We start from the raw sequence: 26,005 nt of genomic DNA on the forward strand, positions 1-26,005 counted from the left end.
ACAGAAGCCTCATTTTTAAAGGCCCATGTGGAAGCCACAGCTCTAGTAGAATGAGCTGTAATCCTTTCTGGAGGCTGCTGGCCAGCAGTCTCATAGGCTAAGCGGATTATGCTTCTTAGCCAAAAAGAAAGAGAGGTTGCCGAAGCCTTTTGACCTCTCCTCTGTCCAGAGTAGACAACAAATAACAATCTCTTGATTGATATTCTTATTAGATACCACCTTAGGTAAAAAACCCAGGTTTGGTACGCAGAACTACCTTATCTGCATGGAAGATCAGATAAGGAGAATCACATTGTAAGGCAGATAACTCGGAAACTCTACGAGCCGAGGAAATAGCTACCAAAAAAAGATCTTTCCAAGATAAAAGTCTATGGAATGAAGGAACCCCCTGAAGAACTTTAAGAACCAAAGGTGGAGCAACAGGTTTAAACACAGGCTTGATTCTAAAGCCTGACAAAATGCCTGAACGTCTGGGGCATCCGCCAGACGCTTGTGCAAAAGAATAGATAGCGCAGAAATCTGTCCCTTTAAGGAACTAGCGGACAATCCTTTCTCCAATCCTTCTTGGAGAAAAGATAATATCCTGGGAATCCTGACCTTACTCCATGAGTAGCCCTTAGATTCACACCAATAAAGATATTTACGCCATATTTTATGATAGATTTTCTTGGTGACAGGCTTCCGTGCCTGAATCAAGGTATCAATGACTGACTCAGAGAAACCACGCTTTGATAAAATCAAGCGTTTAATCTCCAGGCATTCAGCCTCAGAGAAATTAGATTTGGATGGTTGAAAGGACCTTGAAGTAGAAGGTCCTGTCTCAGCGGCAGAGTCCATGGTGGAAAGGATGACATGTCCACCAGATCTGCATACCAAGTCCTGCGTGGCCACGCAGGTGCTATCAAGATCACCGATGCTCTCTCCTGCTTGACTTTGGCAATCAGACGAGGGAGCAGAGGAAATGGTGGAAACACATAAGCCAGGTTGAAGGACCAAGGCGCTGCTAGAGCATCTATCAGCGTTGCCTTGAGGTACCTGGACCCGTAACAAGGAAGCTTGGCGTTCTGGCGAGACGCCATGAGATCCAGTTCTGGTTCGCCCCAACGAACAACCAATTGTGCAAACACCTCCGGATGGAGTTCCCACTCCCCCGGATGAAAAGTCTGACGACTTAGAAAATCCGCCACCCAGTTCTCTACACCTGGGATATGGATAGCTGATAGGTGGCAAGAGTGAATCTCTGCCCAGCAAATTATCTTTGAGACTTCTAACATCGCTAGGGAACTCCTTGTTCCCCCTTGATGGTTGATGTAAGCCACAGTCGTGATGTTGTCCGACTGAAATCTGATGAACCTCATTGTCGCTAGATGAGGCCAAGCCTGAAGAGCATTGAATATCGCTCTTAGTTCCACAATGTTTATTGGAAGGAGTGACTCCTCCTGAGTCCACGATCCCTGAGCCTTCAGGGAGTTCCAGACTGCACCCCAACCTAGAAGGCTGGCATCTGTCGTTACAATTGTCCAATCTGGCCTGCGAAAGGTCATACCTTTGGACAGATGGGCCCGAGATAGCCACCAGAGAAGAGAATTACTAGTCTCTTGGTCCAGATTCAGTAAAGGGGACAAATCTGTGTAATCCCCATTCCACTGACTGAGCATGCATAGTTACAGCGGTCTGAGATGTAGGCATGCAAACGGCACTATGTCCATTGCCACTACCATTAAGCCGATTACTTCCATGCACAGAGTCAGAGAGGCTGTAGTTGGTTAATATATATAGAAATAAATTAAAAAAAAAAAAAAAAAAAAAAAAAAAAAACAACAACATGCATGGCGTTCAGAAACTGTTGTTATATGTCACTGAATAAGTCTCAGACTCAGGGTCCTCATAGTATCAGTAGACTATTGATCTGCCACCATATTGTCTTTGTATTAAGGGCACAGTTAATAAGACGACATTTCTCACTTGTGTTTTGCTCTTAGGATCACTGTCAGTAATCGTGGGCTAAGGTATAAAATACTTTTAAAATCCATGAAGCTATACAAGGTAAAGTGGGATTGATCTCACCATCTCAACTAACCCACGCCTTGTCGTTCGACTAGTGACACCTTGCCCAACATATCAAATCCAGACTCAGCAAATTGCCATCTCTCTGAATGAAATTGACAGATTTCCAACAGGCTCTGAATGCTGAATAGCGGGCCAGGCTCCACACATGCTCTGTACCCACCAGCGGCTGGGGACCAGCGGCACCAAGCCTTCCGGGAGCTCAAGGGTAAAGTCCTCAAGGGTGCAAGGCCCCTCGACGCAGAAGAGAAAGCCTGGTACTGTTTCCCTGTGATGTGGTCATCTCTCTCACAGGTATTGTGTGCGGGAAAATGCTCCTCGGTTTCGCTAGCGGTAGCTGTCGCATCACCTCCCAGACCCGGTCTGAACTGCGTTCCGGGAGTAGAGGGCTTCACTTTGTGGATCGAGTCTGCAGCGCTCTCGGGACCTTCCCATAATGGTTCAAGGGTAGGTGTATGTTTGGCAGGGTTGGGGCTCGCCGAGATTTGTGTTGTGGTCAAGGGGGTAGCCCCCCAACTAACCTCCATAGCCACATAGGGATCTAGGCTGTACTCACTATCGGCGGAACCCTGCTGGGAGCCATTTTGAGGCCTCATATTGAGGAGCACCTCCGTCAGTCCCCTCTCCAGCTCTCGATAATGATCGTGCAGAAGCCGGTCCACTCGAGTCTTCCATTTCGCCAAAGCCTCCATTTGCGCTCAAAAAGTCAGGCATATAACAGTTGACGGTTTCCCCTTACTATGTGGGGAAGGAACAGGACAGCTTACAGAAGCTGCTATACCCGGATCACCGGGGGGGTTAGGTGTAGGTCTGGCCTGCTTCTAGGCCGCCACTGCGTACCTCACCGTTCTGGTACCTCAGGACAAAAGTTGGCATCTCATTTTAGATCAAACTCTTCAGCATATATTGCAGTGTTGATATAAGTTAGTTTCAATCCTAGATGGAGCCGTAGCTAAGCGATAGGCAATGAATATATTAGCTCAGCTCTTTAGCCACAGAAATAAACAACCATCATGGCTTTCACCCCGGTTCCCTCTTTTTTGGGAACCACAAACAGATTTGAGTAAAATCCCTGTCCCTGTTCCTCCTTTGGGACTGGATGGATCACTCCCATAACTAGGAGGTCTTGTACGCAGTGTAAGAATGCCTCTCTCTTTATCTGGTTTGCAGATAATTGTGAAAGGTGAAATCTCCCTTTTGGGGGGGAAGCCTTGAAGTCCAGAAGATATCCCTGGCATATAATTTCCAACGCCCAGGGATCCTGGACATCTCTTGCCCACGCCTGGGCGAAGAGCGAAAGTCTGCCCCCTACTAGATCCGTTACCGGATAGGGGGCCGTTCCTTCATGCTGTCTTAAGAGGCAGCAGGTTTTTTTGGCCTGCTTACCCTTGTTCCAGGTCTGGTTAGGTCTCCAGACCGTCTTGGACTGAGCAAAAGTTCCCTCTTGTTTTGCATTAGAGGAAGTTGATGCCGCACTTGCCTTGAAATTTCGAAAGGCACTAAAATTAGACTGTTTGGCCCTTGGTTTGGACCTATCCTGAGGAAGGGCATGACCTTTTCCTCCAGTGATATCAGCAATAATCTCCTTCAAACCAGGCCCGAATAGGGTCTGCCCCTTGAAGGGAATGTTAAGCAGCTTCGATTTTGAAGTAACGTCAGCTGACCATGAATTAAGCCATAGCGCTCTGCGTGCCTGGATAGCAAAACCAGAATTCTTAGCCGTTAGTTTAGTCAAATGAACAATGGCATCAGAAACAAAAGAACTGGCTAGCTTAAGTGCTCTAAGCTTGTCAAGTACTTCATCCAATGGAGTCGCTACCTGTAAAGCCTCTTCCAGAGACTCAAACCAGAACGCCGCAGCAGCAGTGACAGGCGCAATGCATGCAAGGGGCTGTAGGATAAAACCTTGTTGAATAAACATTTTCTTAAGGTATCCCTCTAACTTTTTATCCATTGGATCTAAGAAAGCACAACTGTCCTCGACAGGGATAGTAGTACGCTTTGCTAGAGTAGAAACTGCTCCCTCCACCTTAGGAACTGTCTGCCATAAGTCCCGTGTGGTGGCGTCTATTGGAAACATTTTTCTAAAAACAGGAGGGGGAGAGAACGGCACACCTGGTCTATCCCATTCCTTAGTAATAATTTCTGTAAACCTTTTAGGTATTGGAAAAACATCAGTACACACCGGCACTGCATAGTATTTATCCAGTCTACACAATTTCTCTGGCACTGCAATTGTATCACAGTCATTCAGAGCAGCTAAAACCTCCCTGAGTAACACGCGGAGGTGTTCAAGCTTAAATTTAAATGTAGAAATATCAGAATCAGGTTGCATCATCTTCCCTGAGTCAGAAATATCACCCACAGAAAGAAGCTCTCCTTCTTCAGCTTCTGCATATTGTGAGGCAGTATCAGACATAGTTCTTAAAGCGTCAGTATGCTCTGTATTTCGTCTAACTCCAGAGCTATCTCGCTTTCCTCTAAATACAGGTAGTCTGGCTAATACCGCTGACAGTGTATTATCCATGACTGCCGCCATGTCTTGTAAAGTAAACGCTATGGGCGCCCTGGATGTACTTGCGCCATTTGAGCGTGAGTCCCTTGAGCGGGAGACAAAGGATCTGACACGTGGGGAGTGTTAGTCGGCATAACTTCCCCCTCGTCAGATTCCTCTGGTGATAAATTTTTGAAAGACAGAATATGATCTTTATTGCTTAAAGTGAAATCAGTACATTTGGTACACATTCTAAGAGGGGGTTCCACCATGGCTTTTAAACATAATGAACAAGGAGTTTCCTCTATGTCAGACATGTTTATACAGACTAGCAATGAGACTAGCAAGCTTGGGAAACACTTTAAATTAAGTTAACAAGCAAATATAAAAAAACGGTACTGTGCCTTTAAGAGAAACAAATTTTGTCAGAATTTGAAAAACAGTGAAAAAAGGCAGTAAATCAAAAGAAATGTTTACAGTGTGTATAATAAGCTAACAGAGCATTGCACCCACTTGCAAATGGATGATTAACCCCTTAGCTCAAAAACCGGATCAAAAAAACAATATAGACGTTTTTTTAACAGTCACACCAAACTGCCACAGCTTTACTGTGGGCTTACCTTCCCCAACAAACGATTTTGGAAGCCTAAAAGCCCTTTAGAGATGTCCTGTAGCATTCAGGGAACTCCTGGATGTCTCAGTCTGTAATAGTTAATGCACAAAAAAGCACTAAACTAGGCCCCTCCCACTCATAGTAACACAGTGGAAAGCCTCAGGGAACTGTTTCTAGGCAAATTTAAGCCAGCCATGTGGAAAAAAACTAGGCCCCAAAAAAGTTTTATCACCAAAGTATATATAAAAACGTTTAAACATGCCAGCAAATGTTTTATATTGTAAATATAAAAGAGTTTTACCTCAGAAAGTAAGCATGATACCAGTCGCTATTAAATCACTGTATTCAGGCTTACCTTACATAAATTTGGTATCAGCAGCATTTTCTAGCCTTCATTTCATCTTCTAGAAAAATATTAACTGCACATACCTCATAGCAGGATAACCTGCACGCCATTCCCCCGCTGAAGTTATCTCTCTCTTCAGAAATGTGTGAGAACAGCAATGGATCTTAGTTACAACCTGCTAAGATCATAGAAATCCCAGGCAGATTCTTCTTTTTTCCTGCCTGGAACAAAATAGCACAACTCCGGTACTATTTAAAAATAATAAACTCTTGATTGAAGCAAAATAACAGCTACATTTCACCACTTATCTCTTACTACCTCCATACTTGTTGAGAGTTGCAAGAGAATGACTGGATATGGTAGTGAGGGGAGGAGCTATATAGACAGCTCTGCTGTGGGTGTCCTCTTGCAACTTCCTGTTGGGAATGAGAATATCCCACAAGTAATGGATGATCCGTGGACTGGATACATCTTACAAGAGAAAAGCTTTTTTTGTTTTTTTAAATAAAAATAAAAAAATACATATTCTTCTGTGTAGGATCCCCCCTTAGCCCCCAACCTCCCTGATCCCCTCCAAACAGCTCTCTAACCCTCCCCCTTATTGTCCGCCATCTTGGGTACTGGCAGCTGTCTGCCAGTACCCAGTTTGCATACAAATTTAAAAAATATATATTTTATTTATTTATTATTTATTTTTCTGTAGTGTAGCTTCTCCCCCCCCCCCAGCAATAACCAACCCCACCCCCTCCCAGATCCCTTAGATAAAAAATGTCCCCCCTCCTCTCTCCCTCCTTCCCCTTACACTGTTCCATAGTGTAGGGCTCCGACCCGCTCCCGCCCCGTGCACGCTCCCACCTCCGCCCCATGTGCGTGCCCACTTGCGTGCGCGCTCCCGGCGCCCCCCGCGCACTCTGTTGTCATTCCCCCCCGCGATGGCCGCCCACCCGCCTCCCTGCAGCACCTCCCACCCACCAACGATCGCACCATCTCAGGCCGATGCAGAGAGGGCCACATAGTGACTCTCTCTGCATCAGTTTTTGAAAAAGGTATTACAGTGATGCCTCAATATCGAGGCATCACGGCAATACCTTGAAAAAGACTGGAAGGGGTCATGATCGCTTACGGTTGTTGGTCTTTAACAACCAGTTTGTGTCTGACGTACCCTGTACGACGTGTGTCGTTAAGGAGTTAAAAGGGCCTTTTGTAAAGCATTTTCCTAAAGCAATCAGCTTTTTTACCTAAATAAAGTACCAATTACCCCCTAAAAGTAAACCCCCCACCCACAAAACCCCCCAAAATAAAAAAAAAAACCTAAGTCTAAAAAAACCTAAGCTACTCATTGCCCCTAAAGGGGCATTTGTATAGTTAATTTGCTGCCCATTAAAAAATAAAAAATCTAACCCATAAATAGGTACTTACAGTTCCTGAAGTCCGGCGGTGAAGGTCTAATTTCAGGTGGCAACATCTTCATCCAGCACGGGAACATCGGAGCAAACACGGCTGCAGAGCAGGACCGGCGTGGAGGTTCCTCTTCATGTGGTCACCACCGCACACTGAAGATTGAATGCAAGGTACCCTATTTATATTGGGGTACCTTGCATTCCTATTGGCTAAAATTTTGAAATCAGCCAATAGGATTAGAGCTACTGAAATCCTATTGGCTGATTTGAACAGCCAATAGGATTTCAGTAGCTCTCATCCTATTGGCTGATTTCAAAATTTTAGCCAATAGGAATGCAAGGTACCTAAATGGGGTACCTTGCATTCAATCTTCAGTGTGCTGTGACCGCATGAATAGGATCCTCCATGCCGGTCCTGCTCCGTGGCCCTGCTCTGCGATCGCTGGTCCTGCTCCATGGTCACCTCTGCGCCGCCTTCACTCGGGATGAAGGTAGAAGATGTCCCGTGCTGGATGAAGATATCGACACCTGGAAGAAGACCTTCACCGCCCAACTTCAGGAATTGTGAGTACCTATTTCGGGGTTAGACTTAGGTTTATTTTTATTTTTTTGGGTGGGTTCTTTTTTTAGATTAGGGATTTTTTTTTTTTTAAATGGGCAGCAAAAGAGCCGATTGCCCTTTTAAGATTTTTTTGGGGGGGAATTTTACTGTAAGGGGGGACTTAGTATTTTTTTTTGTAAAAGACCTTTTTAACTTAGGGGAATGCCCTTTTAAGGGCTTTTGGTAGTTTAGTATTAGATTAGGGGGGGGGGTATTTTTTTATAGAGGTATTAGATTAGGTTTATTTTATTTATTTATTTATTTTTTATAATTTTGTTTATTTTTTCTATAATTTTAAATAGGTCAGTATGCAAAAGGTGGTCCACATTCCCTGCCCTGGGTGGATTTTAATTTCCTGCAAATCTCAATTTAAAAAAATAGACTGCCATTCGGGCAGGCTTTTTGCCTAGTGTGAGTGTGTGTGAGTGTGTGTGTGTGTGAGAGTGTGTGTGTGAGTGTGTGTGTGTGTGTGTATATATATATATATATATATATATATATATATATATATATATATATATATATATATATATATATATATATATATATATATATATATATATTTATATTGATTTTTTTGATTGATTTTTTAGAATATTTTAGTACATCTATAATATTAATTTCCATTAAAGGGACACTGAATCCAATTTTTTTCTTTTGTGATTCAGATAGAGCGTGAAATTTTCAACAACTTACTAATTTACTCCTATGATGAAATTTTCTTCATTCTCTTGGTATCTTTATTTGAAATGCAAGAATGTAAGTTTAGATGCCGGCCCATTTTTGGTAAACAACCTGGGCTGTCCTTGCTGATTGGTGGATAAATTCATCCACCAATAAAATCTGCTATCCAGAGTTCTGAACCCAAAAAAAAGCTTAGATGCCTTCTTTTTCAAATAAAGATAGCAAGAGAACGAAGAAAAAATTGATAATAGGAGTAAATTAGAAAGTTGCTTAAAATTGCATGCTTTATCTGAATCACAAAAGAAAAAATTTGGGTTCAGTGCCCCTTTAATTAATATTTTTCAATATTTTATAATCAATAAATGCATAGCGCACCTTAATACAACTCATGTAAGATTAGCGCACAGGAAGAATATACTCCTGTGCAAAGCCCAACACTAATTCTTAATTTGCTATTTTTTTTATCAGATAGTGTTTATATGAGTGTGTTTATTTTAATGTATTTTTGATGTGTTTGGTGCAACTTTTATTTTAGCCCTAATCCTATACGCGAGGTCTTCAGTCGCGCTAACCCAACCCACGTTAAATTTGATTGCGCTCGAGTGAATGCGTTTACTTCCAACTTGTACTACATATGCAAATTACAATATAAGAATATCACGCCCTAGATAAATTTAGATCGCCACTTGTAATCTAGCCCTGAAAATGTTATCTTCCCATTAGTTATATCTCATCTTCCTTAAATTCTAAACATCCCTGTTTATAATCATATGGTACAGATGCACCGTCACAGATACTACCAGATGTCTAATAATAACAAAAACGCTTTTTATATTTTTCAAGCTCATGGTGTGATAATGTAAAGTAGTAATTAGTTGTACAGCTCATCACTGCTTTCATCTTAAAGGGACATTAAACCCAACATTTTTCTTTCATGATTTAGATACAGAATACCATTTTAAACAACTTTCTAATTTACTTCTATTATCTAATTTGCTTTATTCTCTTGATATTCTTTCCTGAAAAGCATATCTAGATAGGATCAGTAGCTTCTGATTGGTGGCTGCACATATTTGCCTCATGTGATTGGCTCACCCATGTGCATTGTTATTTCTTTAACAAAGAATATCTATAGAAAGAAGCAAATTAGATAATAGAAGTAAATTTGAATGTTGTTTAAAATTGTATTCTCTATCTGAATCATAAAAGAAAAATATTGGGTTTAACGTCCCTTTAACCTATAAGGTCCTGTACTATCATATACACAGTGTGTTTGGCTACAACCAGGAATTCTAGCATTCAGGTCAAATCTATAATGAGCCAGCTAAGTTCCGCTGTACACAAACACAGGCAGTGCCCTTCTAACAAAGGGCGCGGTTAATAGGCACCTGTGTGCTTTTGGCAGTAAAGCCCCGCCCCTGGATTTTTGGAAGTAGATATATTTACTATTCATCATGATGGGCAAATTTAAAGGGATATGAAACAAAAAAAAAATAATTCTCATTCAGACAGAACATAACAATTTTAAAAAAGTTTCCAGTTTACTTCTTTTATCAAATGTGTTTTGTTCTCATAATATTCTTTGTTGCAGAGATACCTAGGTTGGTATCTGGAACACTACATGGCAGGAAATAGTGCTGCCATATAGTGCTCCAGACTCAGGCACGCTCGTGAACTTATGTTCTTGCTTGTCATCAAAGATACCAAAAGAATGAAGACAATTTGATTATAGAAGTAAATTAGAAAGTTGTTTAAAATTGCATGCTCTATCTGAACCATGACAGAAAAAAAAATGTGGTTACATGTGCCTTTAAGTATTTAACATATTAAAATGAGCTTATATCATGGTAATAATCTAGTTTAATTGAGAGTTACTCTGTTATTACACTGTATTATACATTTACAACCTCTTTTAGTACAAAACTCAGATCAACAGCAGCTATTCATACTATACTTTTGTTCATACAGTATTTTAACCCATTAAGGTGTCAATGTTACTCATAGCCACTGTTATTATTGTGCAATTATGGCACAAATGGCTGTAAATGTTTCTCTGGGATCCCCTTTGTTCAGAAATAGCAGACATTTATGGCTTTGGCATTGCTTTTTGGTAATTAGAAGGCCGCTAACCACACTTGTATTATGCCCAGCAGTGAAGGGGTTAATTAGGTAGCTTGTAGGGTTAATTTTAGCTTTAGTGTATAGGTTGCCCTCCCATCTGACACATCCCACCCCCTGATCCCCCCTAATCCCTCTCAAACAGCTCTCTTCCCTCCCCCTCCCAACTATGGTCACCCCCATCTTAAGTACTAGCAGAAAGTCTGCCAATACTGAAATAAGACTTTTTAAAAAAAAAAAAAATAATTAAAAATATATATAGTTTCTGCAGTGTAGGATCCCCCATTACACCCAACCTCCCTGACCCCCCTCCCCCAAACAGCTCTCTAACCCTCCCCCCTCTACCTATTTGCCACCATCTTAGGTATTGGCTGCCAGTACCCAGTTTGCCTAAAATTTGTCCTTTTTTTCTTTTTTTTTTTTTTAAACATAAACCATTTTTTTCTGTAGTGTAGCTGCCCCCTCTCATTACCCTCCCCCTCCAAGGTCCCTTCCCCTCAATGCATGCCACATAGGATACCCCTCATTGCCCTTCCTCCCTCCTTCCCTGCTCTTTTTTTTTCCTTTACGTGCTGCAAACAGAGAATGCAATGTTAAAAAAAGTTTCCAATTTACTTATATTATCTAATTTGTTTAGTTTCATTGGTATCCTTTGTTAAAAGCATACCTAGATAGGCTCAGAAGCTGCCGATTGGTAGCCAAACATATATGCCTCATGTTATTAGCTCACCCATGTGCATTGCTGTTTCTTTAAAGGGATATGAAACCCAATATTTTTTCTTTCTTGATTCAGATAGAGCATGCAATTTTAAGCAACTTTCTAATTTACGCTGAATATCAATTTTTCTTAGTTCTCTTTTGATCTTTATTTGAAAAAGAAGAAATGTAAGCTACACTTAGCAACCAATCAGCAAGTGCTACCCAGGTGCTGAACCAAAAATGGGCCAGCTCCTAAGCTTACTTTTATGCTTTTTCAAATAAAGATACCTAAAAAAAAATTGAAAATGGGAGTAAATTTGAAAGTTGCTTAAAAATGGACGATCTATCCGAATCATGAATAAAAAATATTGGGTTTTTATATCCCTTTAACATAGGATACCAACAGAATGAAGCAAATTAGATAATAGAAGTAAACTGGAAAGCTTTTTAAAATTGTATGTTCTATCCGAATCATGAAAGAAACAATTTGGGTTTCATGTCCCTTTAAATAAAAAAAAAAAAGTGCACCGACACACACATGTATACAGAATGAAGACAGTAGATTGCGTAATCACTCACAGAAGTGTTAGATGACATCATAGGATCCTATATAACTGACCTTAGTAATGAATTCATGCACGTTTCACAAAACCTATGACCACATTCCGTCTGCCGCGGGTTACACAACACAAGTCTGCATTTTTCACATCTGTATTTCTCTTCAACGGGTTTGACAAATTTCTCTTTGTACCCTCCTTGTTCTGGCACATAAATGGTAGTTGCAAGACTGCGGTCTGGGTTGGCTTTTTGTTGTAATGTTTGCACAGATACCGTTGGGTCAATTTTTTTGCCTACATCCATGATACAATGACTAAATTCTGCAAGAGAAAAACAATTTGTAAAGAAAAAAACCCCCAGAAAACAACACAAAATGTGTAATATATATATAAAAGAGCACTATTTAATTTTAATATTTAGAAAACAGAAAAAAAATATTTATTGTTGATTTTAAATTGATTTTAAAAATAATGCCCCTTTAAATATAAATAAAGGTACAAAATGAAAAAGCTCTATTTTTTTAATTTTACTATTTGTGTTAAACTCCGTAAAGTGGATAGAAATTATTAAAGTCAGCAACTACTAGGAGGTAACTCAACACATCTGGTGAGCCAATGACAAGATGAATATGTGCGTAGTTGCCAATCACCAGCTAGCTCCCAGTAATGCATTGTTGCTCTGTAGCTGCCTTTAATGATGTATTTTACCCCTTTGCAGGGGCTAGACACGTGGCTATAAACAAGCAACAATACAATGATAAAATGCTTTTTATTATTATCAGTTATTTGTAGAGCGCTCACTTTTATACGCCTTTAAGTACTGAAACCATCAGTTGGTGAATATGTCCCATTGAATACAAGGGGAATGTCATATTAACCCCTTAACGACCAAGGACGTGCAGGGTACGTCCTCAAAAAAAAGGCAGTTAATGCCTGAGAACGTACCCTGCACGTCCTCGGTGTGGAAAGCAGCTGGAAGCGATCCTGCTCGCTTCCAGCTGCTTTCCGGTTATTGCAGTGATGCCTCGATATGGAGGCATCCTGCAATAACCCTGCATGGCCATCCGATGCAGAGAGAGCCACTCTGTGGCCCTCTCTGCACCGGACATCGGTGGCCGGTAACGTTGGTGGGTGGGAGCTGACTTGGGAGGCGGGTGGGCGGCCATCGATGGGCCGTATAAGGTGGAGGGGGGCGGGATCGGGGCCGGAGCTGACGGGGGCGCGCACGGGCGCGCGCGCGTGCACAGAGGGTGGCGGGCGGGCGCGTGCACGGGGCGGGAGCGGGTGGGAACCGCTATACTACAGAAAATTTGATTGTAACTGTGGGGGAAAAGGGAAAAATTTTTAAAATAATAAACTTCAGTAAAAGGGATCTTGGAGGGGTGGGGGGTTGTTCTTGGGTGTGGGGGGAGCTACACTACAGAAAAAGGGATTTTTCTTAAAAAAAAGCACATTTTTGTTCTAAACTGGGTACTGGCAGACAGCTGCCAGTACCCAAGATGGCGCCCATTAAGGCAGAGGGGGAGGGTTAGAGAGCTGTTTGGTGGGGGATCTGTGAGGTTGGGGGCTAAGGGGGGATCCTACACAGCAGCATATGTAAATATGCTAAAAAAAAAACTCAAAAAAGCCCAAATATACCTTTTATTTTAGTACTGGCAGAGTTTCTGCCAGTACTTAAGATGGCGAGGACAATTGTGGGGTGGGGGAGGGAAGAGAGCTATTTGGGAGGCATCAGGGGGTCTGATGTTTCAGGTGGGAGGCTGAGCTCTACACTAAAGCTAAAATTAACCCTGCAAGTTCCCTACAAGCTACATAATTAACCCCTTCACTGCTAGACATAATACACGCGTGATGCGCAGCAGCATTTAGCGGCCTTCTAATTACCAAAACGCATCGCCAAAGCCATATATGTCTGCTATTTCTGAACAAAGGGGATCCCAGAGAAACATTTACAACCATTTGTGCCATAATTGCATAAGCTGTTTGTAAATGATTTCAGTGAGAAACCTAAAATTGTGAAAAAGTTAACGTTTTTTTTTATTTGATTGCATTTGGCGGTGAAATGGTGGCATGAAATATACCAAAATGGGCCTAGATCAATAGTTGGGGTTGTCTACTACACTACACTAAAGCTAAAATTACCCCAAAATGCTCCCTACATGCTCCCTAATTAACCCCTTCATTGCTGGGCATAATACACGTGTGGTGCGCAGTGGCATTTAGCGGCCTTCTAATTACCAAAAAGCAATGCTAAAGCCATATATGTCTGCTATTTCTGAACAAAGGGGATCCCAGAGAAGAATTTACAACCATTTATGCCATAATTGCACAAGCGGTTTGCAAATAATTTCAGTGAGAAACCAAAAGTTTGTAAAAAATTTGTAAAAAAGTGAACGATTTTTTGTATTTGATCGCATTTGGCGGTAAAATGGTGGCATGAAATATACCAAAATGGGCCTAGATCAATACTTTGGGTTGTCTACTAAAAAAAAATATATACTTGTCAATGGATATTCAGAGATTCCTGAAAGATATTAGTGTTCTAATGTAACTAGCACTAATTTTGAAAAAAAATGGTTTGGAAATAGCAAAGTGCTACTTGTATTTATGGCCCTATAAGTTACAAAAAAAGCAAAGAACATGTAAACATTTGGTATTTCTAAACTCAGGATAAAATTTTGAAACTATTTAGCATGGGTGTTTTTTGGTGGTTGTAGATATGTAACAGATTTTGGGGGTCAAAGTTAGAAAAAATTTGTTTTTTTCGATTTTTTCCTCATATTTTATATTTTTTTTTATAGTAAATGATAAGATATGATGAAAATAATGGTATCTTTAGAAAGTCCATTTAATGGCGAGAAAAACGGTATATAATATGTGTGGGTACAGTAAATGAGTAAGAGGAAAATTACAGCTAAACACAAACACCGCAGAAATGTAAAAATAGCCTTGGTCCCAAACGGACAGAAAATGGAAAAGTGCTGTGGTCATTAAGGGGTAAAAAAAAATAAAAAAAAAAAAAAAAAATCATCAACAATCTTTGCAGAACAAAATGATAAAAAAAAGTAAAAATAAAATAAAAATAAAAAAGTTAAATAAAAGCCAATAAAAGTAAAACAGTGAATAGAATCAAACGTAGATTAACATACAACTATTAATTCAGTTATTACATGGGCATTCTACAGTTCTTACAACCTCTATACATTTTTCTCCTATGATTTTGGAGATAAAGGAGTAGATAAGGGTTCTTCAAACTTGTTTCCCCCCAAAACCCAATGCAATAATACCACATACCTTTGTGACCCTATTAATATGCTTGGTCTGAAAATTTCTGAAGTAATATACAAGATAGCTGCAATTTTTGGCATAGGGACTAAAATGTGTGCATGCTTTATATCTGATTGTAGTCAAACTTGACTACAGTGTTGTAAAAGGTAATAACACACACATACATTCTCTTGCAACACACACCGTCATACAACATACATAAAACACAAACGTCACACTCACACACCATCATACAACATACATACAACACAAACGTCACACACACACCGTCATACAACATACATACAACACAAACGTCACACTCACACACCGTCATACAACACCTACACACACACACACCACACTCATGAAACACACATAGACACACTGTCATACAACACACACACACTCATATAACACCTACACACACCACACACTCATAAACGCAAACTGTCATTCAACACACATACACACTCATACAACACTGTCATACAACACCTACACACATACAACACACTGTCAAACAACACCTACACAAACACACTGTCATACAACACACACGCCACACACTCATACAACATACACACCACATACTGTCATACAACACTGTCATACAACGCCTACACACACCACACAGTCATACAACACCTACACACACACACTGTCATACAACACACACACCACACACTCATACAACATACACACCACACACTCATACAACACTATCATACAACGCCTACACACACCACACACTCATACAACACACTGTCATACAACACCTACACAAACACACTGTCATATAACATACACACCACACACTCATTAGTACACTTTACACACACTGTCGTACACTTTACACACACTGTCATACAACACACACACCACACACTCATACAACATACACACCACACACTGTCATATAACATACACACCACACAATCATTAATACACTTTACACACACTCTCATACACCACACTCACATTGTGATCCAGAAATGGGTCATGACCCCGTGCATTGAAGAACCCTGGAGTATAGTATCACAAGATAAGAAGAAAGTGCAGTATTTAATAGCATATTAACACATTCCTTTTACAAAGAAGAAAAAATAATCAGATAAAAACAGAATTTATGTTTACCTGATAAATTACTTTCTCCAACGGTGTGTCCGGTCCACGGCGTCATCCTTACTTGTGGGATATTCTCTTCCCCAACAGGAAATGGCAAAGAGCCCAGCAAAGCTGGTCACATGATCCGTCCTAGGCTCCGCCTTCCCCAGTCATTCGACCGACGTAAAGGAGGAATATTGGCATAGGAGAAATCATATGATACCGTGGTGACTGTAGTTAAAGAAAATAAATCATCAGACCTGATTAAAAAACCAGGGCGGGCCGTGGACCGGACACACCGTTGGAGAAAGTAATTTATCAGGTAAACATAAATTCTGTTTTCTCCAACATAGGTGTGTCCGGTCCACGGCGTCATCCTTACTTGTGGGAACCAATACCAAAGCTTTAGGACACGGATGATGGGAGGGAGCAAATCAGGTCACCTAGATGGAAGGCACCACGGTTTGCAAAACCTTTCTCCCAAAAATAGCCTCAGAAGAAGCAAAAGTATCAAATTTGTAAAATTTGGTAAAAGTGTGCAGAGAAGACCCAGTCGCTGCCTTACATATCTGATCAACAGAAGCCTCGTTCTTAAAGGCCCATGTGGAAGCCACGGCCCTAGTGGAATGAGCTGTGATTCTTTTAGGAGGCTGCCGTCCGGCAGGCTCATAAGCCAATCTGATGATGCTTTTAAGCCAAAAAGAGAGAGAGGTAGAAGTTGCTTTTTGACCTCTCCTTTTACCAGAATAAACAACAAACAAGGAAGATGTTTGTCTGAAATCCTTTGTAGCATCTAAATAGAATTTTAGAGCACGGACAACGTCCAAATTGTGTAACAAACGTTCCTTCTATGAAACTGGATTCGGACACAAAGAAGGTACAACTATCTCCTGGTTAATATTTTTGTTGGAAACAACCTTCGGAAGAAAACCAGGCTCAGTACGTAAAACCACCTTATCTGCATGGACCAGATAGGGCGGAGAACACTGCAGAGCAGATAACTCAGAAACTCTTCTAGCGGAAGAAATTGCAACCTAAAACAAAACTTTCCAAGATAATAACTTAATATCTAAGGAATGTAAGGGTTCAAACGGAACCCCTTGAAGAACTGAAAGAACTAGATTAAGACTCCAGGGAAGAGTCAAAGGTCTGTAAACAGGCTTGATTCTAACCAGAGCCTGAACAAACGCTTAAACGTCTGGCACAGCTGCCAGCCTTTTGTGAAGTAAAACAGATAAAGCAGAGATCTGTCCCTTCAGAGAACTCGCAGAAAATCCTTTCTCCAAACCTTCTTGTAGAAAGGAAAGAATCTTAGGAATTTTTATCTTGTTCCATGGGAATCCTTTAGATTCACACCAACAGATATATTTTTTCCATATATTATGGTAAATTTTTCTAGTTACAGGCTTTCTAGCCTGAATAAGAGTATCTATTACAGAATCTGAAAACCCACGCTTTGATAAAATCAAGCGTTCAAACTCCAAGCAGTCAGTTGGAGGAAAACCAGAATCGGATGTTCGAATGGACCCTGAATAAGAAGGTCCTGTCTCAAAGGTAGCTTCCATGGTGGAGCCGATGACACATTCACCAGGTCTGCATACCAAGTCCTGCGTGGCCACACAGGAACTATCAAGGTCACCGAAGCCCTCTCCAGATTGATCCTGGCTACCAGCCTGGGAATGAGAGGAAACGGTGGGAATACATAAGCTAGGTTGAAGATCCAAGGTGCTACTATTGTATCCAATAGAGTCGCCTTGGGATCCCTGGATTTGGACCCGTAACAAGGGACCATGAAGTTCTGACGAGAGGCCATCAGAACCATGTCTGGAATGCCCCATAATTGAGTTATTTGGGCAAAGATTTCCAGATGGAGTTCCCATTCCCCCGGATGCTCCTCCATCGCCAGGGAACTCCTTGTTACCCCCTGATGGTTGATATATGTAACAGTCGTCATGATGTCTGATTGAAACCTTATGAATTTGGCCTTTGCTAGTCGAGGCCAAACCTTGAGAGCATTGAATATCGCTCTCAGTTCCATTATGTTTATCGGGAGAAGAGAGTCTTCCCGAAACCATAGACCCTGAGTTTTCAGGGGTTCCCAGACCGCGCCCCAGCCCACCCGACTGGCGTCGGTCGTGACAATGACCTACTCTGGTCTGCGGAAGCTCATTCCCTGTGACAGGTTGTCCAGGGTCAGCCACCAACGGAGTGAATCTCTGGTTATTTGATCTACTTGTATCGTCGGAGACAAGTCTGTATAATCCCCATTCCACTGTCTGAGCATGCACAGGTGCAATGGTCTTAGATGAATTCGTGCAAAAGGAACTATGTCCATTGCCGCAACCATCAAACCTATTACTTCCATGGACTGCGCTATGGAAGGAAGAAGAACAGAATGAAGTACCTGACAAGAGCTTAGAAGTTTTGATTTTCTGGCCTCTGTCAGAAAAACCTTCATTTCTAAGGAAACTATTATTGTTCCCAAGAAGGGAACTCTTGTTGACGGGGACAGAGAACTTTTTTCTATGTTCACTTTCCACCTGTGAGATCTGAGAAAGGCTAGGACAATGTCCGTATGAGCCCTTGCTTTTGACAGAGACGACACTTGAATCAGGATGTCGTCCAAGTAAGGTACTACTGCAATGCCCCTTGGTCTTAGCACCGCTAGAAGGGACCCTAGTACCCTTGTGAAAATCCTTGGAGCAGTGGCTAATCCGAATGGAAGTGCCACAGGTAATGCTTGTCCAGAAAGGCGAACCTTAGGAACCGAAAATGTTCCTTGTGGATAGGAATACGTAGGTACGCATCCTTTAAGTCCACCGTGGTCATGAATTGACCTTCCTGGATGGTAGGAAGGATCGTTCGAATGGTTTCCATTTTGAATGATGAAACCCTTATAAACTTGTTTAGAATCTTGAGATCTAAAATAGGTCTGAATGTTCCCTCTTTTTTGGGAATTATGAACAGGTTGGAGTAAAAACCCATCCCTTGTTCTCCTAATGGAACAGGATGAATCACTCCCATGCTTAACAGGTCTTCTACACAGTGTAAGAATGCCTGTTCGAAGATGATTGAGACCCGTGGAACCTTCCCCTTGGGGGTAGTTCCCTGAATTCCAGGAGATAACCTTGAGAAACTATTTCTAGCGCCCAAGGATCCTGAACATCTCTTGCCCCAGCCTGAGCAAAGAGAGAAAGTCTGCCCCCCACCAGATCCTTCCCAGATCGGGGGCCAACACTTCATGCTGTTTTGGTAGCAGTGGCAGGTGACTTGGCCTGCTTACCCTTGTTCCAGCCTTGCATCGGCCTCCAGGCTGGCTTGGTTTGAGAAGTATTACCCTCTTGCTTAGAGGGTGTAGAATTTGAGGCTGGTCCGTTTCTGCGAAAGGGACGAAAATTTGGCTTCTTTTTAGCCTTAAAAGACCTATCCAGAGGAAGGGCGTGGCCCTTTCCCCCAGTGATGTCTGAAATAATCTCTTTCAAGTCAGGGCCAAACAGTGTTTTACCCTTGAAAGGGATGTTAAGCAAAAGCGCTCTGCGCGCCACGATAGCAAACCCTGAATTATTCGCCGCTAATCTAGCTAATTGCAAAGCGGCATCTAAAATAAAAAAGAGTTAGCCAATTTAAGAGCTTGAACTCTGTCCAAAACCTCCTCGTACGAGGATTCTTTATTGAGCGACTTTTCTAGTTCTTCGAACCAGAAACACGCAGCTGTAGTGACAGGTACAATGCATGAAATTGGTTGTAGAAGGTAACCTTGCTGAACAAACATCTTTTTAAGCAAACCCTCTAACCTTTAATCCATAGGATCTTGAAAGCACAACTATCTTCTATAGGAATAGAAGTGCGTTTGTTTAGAGTAGAAACCGCCCCCTCGACCTTGGGGACTGTATGCTATAAGTCCTTTCTGGGGTCGACTATAGGAACTAATTTCTTAAATATAGGGGGAGGACAAAAGGTATGCCGGGCCTTTCCCACTCCTTATTTACTATGTCCGCCACCCGCTTGGGTATAGGAAAAACATCAGGGGGCACCGGAACCTCTAGGAACTTGTCCATCTTACCTAATTTCTCTGGAATGACCAAATTGTCACAATCATCCAGAGTAGATAATACCTCCTTAAGTAGTGCGTGGAGATGTTGAAATTTAAATTTAAAAGTTACAATATCAGGTTCTGCTTGTTGAGAAATTTTCCCTGAATCTGAAATTTCTCCCTCAGACAAAACCTCCCTCCTGGCCCCTTCAGATAGGTGTGAGGGTTGTCAGAACAGATATCATCAGCGTCCTCTTGCTCTTCAGTGTTTAAAACAGAGCAAACACGCTTTCTCTGATAAGTAGGCATTTTGGAAAAAATGCATGCAATAGAATTATCCATTACAGCCATTAATTGTTGTATGGTAATAAGTATTGGCGCACTAGATGTACTAGGGGCCTCTTGTGTGGGCAAAACTGGTGTAGACACAGAAGGGGATGATGCAGTACCATGCTTACTCCCCTCATTAGAGGAATCATCTTGGGCAATATCATATCTATGGCATTATTATCCCTACTTTGTTTGGACATTATGACACAAATATATCACATATATTTAAAAGGGGAGACACTTTGGCTTTCATACATATAGAACATCGTTATCTGATGGTTCAGACATGTTAAACAGGCTTAAACTTGTCAACAAAGCACAAAAAACGTTTTACAATAAAACCGTTACTGTCCCTTTAAATTTCAAACTGAACACACTTTATTACTGAATATGTGAAAAAGTATGAAGGAATTGTTCAAATTTCACCAAAATTTCACCACAGTAACTTAAAGCCTTAAAAGTATTGCACACCAAATTTGAAAGCTTTAACCCTTAAAATAACGGAACCGGAGCCGTTTTTACATTTAACCCCTATACAGTCCCAGGTATCTGCTTTGCTGAGACCCAACCAAGCCCAGAGGGGAATACAATACCAAATGATGCCTTCTATAAGCTTTTTCAGTGGTTCTTAGCTCCTCACACATGCATCTGCATGCCATGCTTTCCAAAAACAACTGCGCATTAGAGGCGCGAAAATGAGGCTCTGTCTATGACTAGAAAAGGCCCCCAGTGAAAAAGGTGTCCAATACAGTGCCTGCCGTTTTTATTAAAACAATCCCCAAGATTTAACAACTATTAAAAGTAATAATCTGCCAAATATACTTAGTAAAGTAATCGTTTTAGCCCAGTTTTTTAAGCCCTAATAAAGCCCTTTATTCTTTTACTTAAACTAAGAAAATGGCTTACCGGTTCCCATAGGGAAAATGACAGCTTCCAGCATTACCGAGTCTTGTTAGAAATGTGTCATACCTCAAGCAGCAAAAGTCTGCTCACTGTTTCCCCCAACTGAAGTTAATTCCTCTCAACAGTCCTGTGTGGAAACAGCCATCGATTTTAGTAACGGTTGCTAAAATCATTTTCCTCTTACAAACAGAAATCTTCATCTCTTTCCTGTTTCAGAGTAAATAGTACATACCAGCACTATTTTAAAATAACAAACTCTTGATTGAAGAATAAAAACTACATTTAAACACCAAAAAACTCTAAGCCATCTCCGTGGAGATGTTGCCTGTACAACGGCAAAGAGAATGACTGGGGAAGGCGGAGCCTAGGAGGGATCATGTGACCAGCTTTGCTGGGCTCTTTGCCATTTCCTGTTGGGGAAGAGAATATCCCACAAGTAAGGATGACGCCGTGGACCGGACACACCTATGTTGGAGAAAATGACTGCACGTTACTCTAAGCTGTAAATGCAGACCAGCACGTGCAATCATAACAGCTTGCAGTGAGACAAAGTGTGCAAAAACATATTAAGTAGTGAGATTATGTACAAGTGAGGGTAAGTATGATTACCGTTTTGTAAGAAATTTCTATGTTACAAGTTATCATGGAGGAAATTAGTCACACCTCTCCAATAGCATCCGCCTAAACGTATTTCATCTGCTCGGTCAACAAATCTTACAAGCTGCAAGCAGCCAGAGCGTACCACTTAAAAAAAATACTTCTATCAAAATTACCTTTGTCACATGACCTTTGAAACATAACTCCTTTCCACAAGAGCATACTGAGATAGGCTCAGCAAAGGGCACGTGTATTAAATACACATTATGGTCTATCTGAAGCACGAAAGTTTAATTTTGACATACATTTCCCTTTATTTTGAGGATCTTTAAATCAATACCAGTATGAGCCTTATTTCTCCTGTTAAGTGTAGTCAGTCCACGGGTCATCCATTACTTATTGGATTATATCTCCTCCCTAACAGGAAGTGCAAGAGGATCACCCAAGCAGAGCTGCTATATAGCTCCTCCCCTCTACGTCATACCCAGTCATTCTCTTGCACCTAACTAATAGATAGGACGTGTGAGAGGACTGTGGTTGTTAAACTTAGTTTTTATTTCTTCAATCAAAAGTTTGTTATTTTAAACAGCACCGGAGTGTGTTGTTTTTTCTCAGGCAGCATTAGAAGAAGAATCTACCTGAGTTTGTGTATGATCTTAGCGGTCGTAACTAAGATCCATTTGCTGTTCTCGGCCATTCTGAGGAGTGAGGTAACTTCAGAACAGGGGACAGCGGGCAGGGTTCACCTGCAAGGAGGTATGTTGCAGTATATTATTTTCTAAGGAATTGACTGAGAAAATACTGCCAATACCGATGTAATGTAAGTGCAGCCTTAAATGCAGTAGTAGCGACTGGTATCAGGCTGATATGTATGTATGTTTACACTGAGGTATTTCTAGGGAATGGAACTTCACTAAGAAAATACTGTATACATTTAACTTATATTTCAGCCTCCACTGCAGTGAAAGCGACTAGCAGCAGGCTTATTAATAACATTTCATAATTTTATTTTTAAACGTTTACTGGCATGTTAATCGTTTTTCTCTGAGGTACTTGGTGATAAAACTTTATGGGCATTATTTTTACCACATGGTTTACTGAGCTTCCCCACTGTTGTATTATGAGTGGGAGGGGCCTATTTTGGCGCTTTATTGCGCAGTAAAAATTCAGTCACAGTCTTCCTATTTCTTCCTCCATGATCCAGGACGTCTCTACAGAGCCCAGGGGTCTCCAAAACTAGTTTTGAGGGAGGTAATCACTCACAGCAGACCTGTGAGACTGTGTTTTGACTGTGACAAAAACGTTTATATTAAATTGTTATCCGTTTTTGGGTACTAAGGGGTTAATCATCCATTTGCTGGTGGGTGCAATCCTTTGCTAACTTAATGCATTTACTGTGAAAATTTGGTTCATTGTTATTTCAATTGTGACAGTTTTTTGTGCTTCTTAAAGGCACAGTAACGTTTTTTATATTGCTTGTAAATTTATTTGAAAAGTATTTTCCAAGCTTGCTAGTCTCATTGCTAGTTTGTTTAAACATGTCTGACACAGATGAATCTCGTTGTGCAATATGTTTAAAGGCCAATGTGGAGCCCAATAGAAATTTGTGTACTAATTGCATTGATGCTACTTTAAATAAAAGCCAATCTGTACATGTAAAGAAAATTTCACCAGACAACGAGGGGGAAGTTATGCCGAATAACTCTGCTCACGTGTCAGTACCTTCGCCTCCCCTCAGGAGGTGCGTGATATTGTGGCGCCAAGTACATCAGGGCGGCCCATACAAATCACTTTGCAAGACATGGCTAATGTTATGACTGAAGTATTATCTAAATTGCCAGAATTTAGGGGTAAACGCGATCACTCTGGGGTGAGAACAGAGTGCGCTGATAATAATAGAGCCATGTCTGACACTGCGTCACTATTTGCAGAACATGAGGACGGAGATCTTCATTCTGTGGGTGACGGATCTGATCCAAGTAAACTGGACTCAGACATTTCAAATTTTAAATTTAAGCTTGAGAACCTCCGTGTATTGCTAGGGGAGGTATTAGCGGCTCTGAATGATTGTAACACGGTTGCAATTCCAGAGAAAATATGTAGGCTGGATAAATATTTTGCAGTACCGACGTGTACTGACGTTTTTCCTATACCTAAAAGGCTTACAGAAATTGTTAACAAGGAGTGGGATAGACCCGGTGTGCCTTTTTCACCCCCTCCTATATTTAGAAAAATGTTTCCAATAGACGCCACCACACGGGACTTATGGCAGACGGTCCCTAAGGTGGAGGGAGCAGTTTCTACTCTGGCTAAGCGCACCACTATCCCGGTGGAGGATAGCTGTGCTTTCTCAGATCCAATGGATAAAAAGTTAGAGGGTTACCTTAAGAAAATGTTTGTTCAACAAGGTTTTATATTACAACCCCTTGCATGCATTGCGCCTGTCACGGCTGCGGCGGCATTCTGGTTTGAGTCTCTGGAAGAGACCATTAGCTCAGCTCCATTGGATGAGATTATAGACAAGCTTAAAGTCCTTAAGCTAGCTAATTCATTTATTTCTGATGCCGTAGTACACTTAACTAAGCTTACGGCTAAGAACTCCGGATTCGCCATTCAAGCGCGCAGAGCGCTGTGGCTTAAATCCTGGTCAGCCGATGTGACTTCTAAATCTAAATTGCTTAACATACCTTTCAAAGGGCAGACATTATTCGGGCCCGGTTTGAAAGAAATTATCGCTGACATTACTGGAGGTAAGGGCCATGCCCTGCCTCAAGACAGAGCCAAACCAAGGGCTAAACAGTCTAATTTTCGTGCCTTTCGTAACTTCAAGGCAGGAGCAGCATCAACTTCCTCCGCTCCAAAACAGGAAGGAACTGTTGCTCGCTACAGACAGGGCTGGAAACCTAACCAGTCCTGGAACAAGGGCAAGCAGGCCAGAAAGCCTGCTGCTGCCCCTAAGACAGCATGAAGTGAGGGCCCCCGATCCGGAAACTGATCTAGTGGGGGGCAGACTTTCTCTCTTCGCCCAGGCTTGGGCAAGAGATGTCCAGGATCCCTGGGCGTTAGAGATCATATCTCAGGGATATCTTCTGGACTTCAAAGCTTCTCCTCCAAAAGGGAGATTTCACCTTTCAAGGTTGTCAGCAAACCAGATAAAGAAAGAGGCGTTTCTACGCTGTGTACAAGACCTTTTACTAATGGGAGTGATCCACCCAGTTCCGCGGTCGGAACACGGACAAGGGTTTTACTCAAATCTGTTTGTGGTTCCCAAAAAAGAGGGAACCTTCAGACCAATCTTGGACTTAAAGATCCTAAACAAATTCCTAAGAGTTCCATCGTTCAAAATGGAAACTATTCGGACAATCTTACCTATGATCCAAAGGGGTCAGTACATGCCCACAGTGGATTTAAAGGATGCCTACCTTCACATACCGATTCACAAGGATCATTATCGGTACCTAAGGTTTGCCTTCCTAAACAGGCATTACCAGTTTGTAGCTCTTTCCTTCGGGTTAGCTACGGCTCCAAGAATCTTTACAAAGGTTCTGGGCTCTCTTCTGGCGGTACTAAGACCGCGAGGAATATCGGTAGCTCCGTACCTAGACGACATTCTGATACAAGCGTCAAGTTTCCAAACTGCCAAGTCTCATACAGAGTTAGTTCTGGCATTTCTAAGGTCGCATGGGTGGAAGGTGAACGTAGAAAAGAGTTCTCTATAGCCACTCACAAGAGTTCCCTTCTTGGGGACTCTTATAGATTCTGTAGAAATGAAAATTTACCTGACAGAGGACAGGTTAACAAAACTTCTAAATGCTTGCCGTGTCCTTCATTCCATTCAACACCCGTCAGTGGCTCAGTGCATGGAGGTAATCGGCTTAATGGTGGCGGCAATGGACATAGTACCTTTTGCACGCCTGCATCTCAGACCACTGCAATTGTGCATGCTAAGTCAGTGGAATGGGGATTACTCAGATTTGTCCCCTATGCTGAATCTGGATCAAGAGACCAGAGATTCTCTTCTATGGTGGCTTTCTCGGCCACATCTGTCCAGGGGGATGCCCTTCAGCAGGCCAGATTGGACGATTGTAACAACAGACGCCAGCCTGCTAGGTTGGGGCGCTGTCTGGAATTCCCTGAAGGCTCAGGGATCATGGACTCAGGAGGAGAGACTCCTTCCAATAAACATTCT

General features: G+C 41.7%; 1 protein-coding gene across 2 annotated transcripts in view; it reads right to left on the reverse strand.

Moving 5' to 3' along the window:
* TRAF3 (TNF receptor associated factor 3) overlaps nucleotides 1–26,005 on the reverse strand; it is a 346,334-nt gene that overhangs the window by 129,106 nt on the left and 191,223 nt on the right. For both annotated transcript variants that reach the window (XM_053697427.1, XM_053697428.1), the window contains exon 2: nucleotides 11,642–11,900. In XM_053697427.1, the coding sequence (XP_053553402.1) occupies nucleotides 11,642–11,883 (242 nt within the window). In that variant the 5' untranslated portion in view covers nucleotides 11,884–11,900. The remainder of the gene's footprint in view (nucleotides 1–11,641; nucleotides 11,901–26,005) is intronic.

The sequence above is a fragment of the Bombina bombina genome, chromosome 1, assembly GCF_027579735.1.
Source record: "Bombina bombina isolate aBomBom1 chromosome 1, aBomBom1.pri, whole genome shotgun sequence".
Lineage (NCBI taxonomy): Eukaryota > Metazoa > Chordata > Amphibia > Anura > Bombinatoridae > Bombina > Bombina bombina.